The following is a 4,450-nucleotide window of genomic DNA, read 5'->3' on the forward strand; positions in this document are numbered from 1 at the left end:
TTATCTGTGCTGGATTGATATTGGGAGAATGCGTGCTGCATTTTGGGACACACACGCGCAGACACGTGTACACACACACGATACATTTCTTGCCTCAGGTCTGTCGGCCAGCAGCTATTCGGAGACGCAGCTTCACGAGGTTGGGGTGTGTTTCAACGTGTGTGTGAGAGTGTGTGTGTGTCCGCCTGTGTATTAGACAGAAGTCAGACAGCAGTAAATCACGGAGCAGATCCACATTCATCAAACCAGCATAAACACAGCAGACTCCCCAAGCCTGTTATCCTTCCTAACCCCCTCTCTATTCCTCCATCCCTCAATCCATCCATCCCTCCCTCCATCCATCCATCCCTCAATCCCTCTGTCATTCCATCTGTACGTCCCTGTATTCACAGTCTACCCCATCCTCTCCACTAGACACAATGATAGGCTGCAGGCACAAAACAACAGAATTAGAAGTGTGCATTGATCAGCAACAAGCCATTAATGCACTTGAAGTCAGTCAGCTGTTAGTGGCTTGCATGAGAAGTGAAGCGGTGTTAATGCATGAGGTTTGGACCAGGAAAGATGAGCCTGCAGAATGATCTCTGCCGCACTAGATCTGAAGCAACACGCCTGCAGAAAATCAAGGGCTTCTGACAAACAGACACGTAGCAATGATGACCAGTTCTCTATCTGTTGTGTGTGTGTGTGTGTGTGTGTGTGTGTGTGTGTGTGTGCGTGTGTTATGTGACTTTCTGGCTTCGATAGTGTTTTTATTTCTGTCGTCATGGCGATGGGGGCACAGATAGGAGTCGTGGTAACGGTGTTCCGGAATGTTCGGCGCTGACTAACAGCTGCCTCCTCTGCCGGTGACCTCATCATCCTTCGGGACGCTGAACCCAGGAGCTCACACAATGTGTGTGTGTGTGTGCATGAGCTTGTGTGTGTGTGTGGCAGAGAGAGGTAGATACTCCCTCTTGGACAGAGAGAAAAGGGCAGCTCAAACACTCAATCACACACAGATAGAGGTCATGGGGCGGTGTGTTTTTGTCGGTCAGGGGGCGGGTCGGGTGAGTGTGTGTGTGTATGTGTGTGTACCAGGGGCGGCTTGTCAACCTTCCTATCTCAGTGTTAATGTGTCAGATGCCTGTCGCTGCGGAGAGAGACACAAACAGACGGAAAGACCTCGACATTGAAGAGAAGTTCTCTTCTTCCCTTTCCTCTCCTCCTCTTCTGCGTTCTGTTCTTTTTTTTCTTCTTCTCCTCGCCTCTCCCCCTCACTCCGTTCCTCCCTCCCTCTCTCTTGACCTTCCCCTCTTCTCCTCATACTGTTTGTTTGTTGTTCATACGTCCTCTCCGCCTTTCTCCCCTTCTCACCCCTCAGCCTGTCCTTAGCTCTCTTTTCTCAACCTTTTCTCCTGACCTCTTCCTCTCACCCTGTTTACCTTTCCCTTTGCTGCCCCCTCTTCTCCTTTTCTTTTCTCCTTCTTCTTCTCTCTCTCTCTCTCTCTCCTCTCTCTCTCTCTCTCTCTCTCTCTCTCTCTCTCTCTCTCTCTCTCTCTCTCTCTCTCTCTCTCTCTCTCTCTCTCTCTCTCTCTCTCTCTCTCCCTCTCTCTCTCTCTCTCTCTCTCTCTCTCTCTCTCTCCTACTTCTGGATGGAGAGTTACTCTCTCCTCTTCAGTTCCTCCCAGGGAGCGGGACTTTTGTCAGGATTTCAGCGTCTGCGATCTGATAGGAGGATGTGTGATGTCGTCCTGGAAACCGGGGGGGTGTCTTTCCCGTGTCACCGCGCCCTATTGGCCAGTTCCAGTGAGTATTTCTGGGCTCTGTTTGGAGAGAGCACGGCGGAGAGGTTAGCGGCCACTGTTAGCCTCCCAGCGCTAAACTCCTCGGGGACTAGATATCATCCTGGACTTCTTGTACTCTGGTTGGCTCAGCCTATCACCTTCCACCCTTCCCATTGTCTTGGAAACCGCCAGGTACCTGCAGGTGCATGAGGCTGTGTCGATATGCGATCGCTTTCTTAACGACGGGTTGTCACTCAACACCTGCTGTTGCTACGCTAACTTGGCAGAATGCCATGCCCTTCCGGAGGCCCTTGCAGCCGCCAATCAAACCATCACCATGGAGATGGCAGAATTGTTACAAGACAAAAGGGAGGATCTCTTAGAGCTCAACATCCAATCATTGACAGCCGTGCTGGAGGCCGAAGAGATTCCCAGTGTTAAGGAGGCAGAGCTAGTGAGGCTGGCTCTGGATTGGTTGGATGTGAACGGGCCGCTGCCATTGGTTCGTTCAAACCTGCTGCTCAGCCGTCTACGTTTCGGATTGGTCACCCCCTCTGACCTGGCAATACTAAGCCACGCCCACCCAGCAATGGCCACACCTCTCATGAGGAGTCATGTGACACGAGCGCTGGAGTATCACGGGCAGGGAGCTGCTCGACCAATCAGACAGAGCAGACAAACCACTCTGAGGTCATCAGCTCATCATGTGCTGTTAGTAGGGGGTGGGGTCAATCCAGACTCTCCAGATCAGGAAGTGCTGACTTTTGACCTCAAAAACAGTAAGTGGTCATCACTGGCCACCAATCTCCCACGACTGCTAAAGAACCACTGTGTGTGCTGTGTTGGAGGGTTCCTCTTTGTGATTGGAGGAGAGGAGGTTGTGGGACGAACCGAGGAAGGGGGAAAAACTCTCACCACCACGACAACCAACCAAGTGTGGCGGTATGACCCTCGCTTTGCATGCTGGGAGGAAGTGGAGTCCATGCTGGAGAGAAGAGCCCAGTTCACCTGCTGTGTGGTTGACGATGTCATATACGCCATAGGAGGACGACACCCCCGCGCGGACACACACACCTCGACGGCATCCGTGGAGTTTTACAACATGTCTGCAGGGGTGTGGCGGAGGGCCACCCCTCTGCCCCGCCCCCTTTACGGCCACGCCTCCGCCGTGCTGGGACAAGCCCTGTTTGTCTCTGGAGGTATCCCTGGCCACCAGGGCTGTCACCAAGGTGGTAGCCATGGTGACCAGCGGGACTGCAGCAAAGAGCTTCTTTCTCTAGACCTCGGCGTTGGAGGGAAGTCCTGGGAGACGAGAGCCCCGATGTCCATCGCTCGCTTCCGACACCACATGGCAACGGTTGCCGGGAGCATCTACGCCCTTCTGGGAATGTACGAGCCCTTCTGCGACATCGAGCGGTACGATTCGCTGGCGGACCACTGGACCCGCCTCCGCCCACTCCTCATGGGCTCGTTCAGCTATGGACTGGCTCTCACTGCTTCCGGAACCCTCCTGCTATTCGGAGGCAGGAAGTGGATGGACGGACAGGAAGTCACTGTGAAAAGCGTTCTAGAATACGACAGGGAGAAGGACCGCTGGAAGGAGATATGTCAGCTACCCAGACCTCTGTGTGGCTGTGAATGTACACTGCTGGCTCTGCCCAACTAACACACACACTGGAATTATGAGACAAACCCATGAAACACTAATAAAGGAGAGGAATAATGTGTGCCAATCCTGTTTCAACATAGGGAGAGAGAGAGAGAGAGAGAGAGAGAGAGAGAGAGAGAGGGAGAGAGAGGAGGAGAAGAAGAGGAGATCTCTTAATGAAAAGATGCAAATCATGCTTGTATATGGTGGGAGCCACAGGATGTAACGCTTCCTAGTTGTTTTGGCTGATAACTGCCATCCCCTGTGAACTACTGTATGAACGTCTGAACGTCTCGTTTCTCTGCCGAGACGTTAGTAAATCTTCCCGAGGGCCTCCGGCCTTGGTCTCTCCTGCTCTACTCATCTCTTCTCCCTCGCCCTGAGAGACTGAAGTCTGCTGTTCAGACATCCATCACAGAGGTGTTCGTAGGGCCTGCTACGGCGAGTAGTAAGCCCTCTAGTTCCAGAGCCTGGATCCTTAGTCTACTTTAGTCTTTTAACAATGTGCTTGAAAACTGTCATTTTTCGCAGTTTGAGCGGCATGTCTGAATCTGCTGTGTTGGTTTCGTTTGGTTTCTGTAGACCGATTGTCGAATTGCAATGCTTTAGGACTGAATGTTGTCTACATTGTCTAAAACATTTAATTATTTGAATGTCATCTCTATATCAATATCTAACAACTTTAAATCCCATCTGCTATCACAAGGGGTTAGCACAAATGTGATAATTAGATAGTTTAACATTCCAAATGGTCATTTAATGGGAAATATGAAAAACATAAAGTTTCTCTAATCTGATGTGTTGACTGGTTCGGGTCATCTGTCTGTTACTGTGGGCATGTTGGCTTCATCTTGGAATGTAATCGCTTTAATGGCCGAGTTTGTCAAACACACACATGCACGCACGCATGAAGACACAATCACACAGCATACACACACGTACACACCCACACACACACACACATCGTCACACTTCCGATGACAGAGAAAAAAAAGCAGGTGAGAAGACCCCCGACAGACGAACCCAAACACACAGC

General features: G+C 51.3%; 1 protein-coding gene across 1 annotated transcript; it reads left to right on the forward strand.

Annotated features, from left to right (window-relative positions):
- The first annotated feature begins 1,618 nt into the window (after positions 1-1,618).
- LOC124470181 (kelch-like protein 34) lies at positions 1,619-4,204 on the forward strand. Its single transcript, XM_047023947.1, is given in 2 exon segments — positions 1,619-1,862; positions 1,864-4,204. Coding segments are annotated over 2 exon segments (1,797 nt in total). The 5' UTR covers positions 1,619-1,634; the 3' UTR covers positions 3,433-4,204.
- Positions 4,205-4,450: the final 246 nt, after the last annotated feature.

Source organism: Hypomesus transpacificus, chromosome 8 (genome assembly GCF_021917145.1).
Source record: "Hypomesus transpacificus isolate Combined female chromosome 8, fHypTra1, whole genome shotgun sequence".
In the NCBI taxonomy this organism is placed as follows: domain Eukaryota; kingdom Metazoa; phylum Chordata; class Actinopteri; order Osmeriformes; family Osmeridae; genus Hypomesus; species Hypomesus transpacificus.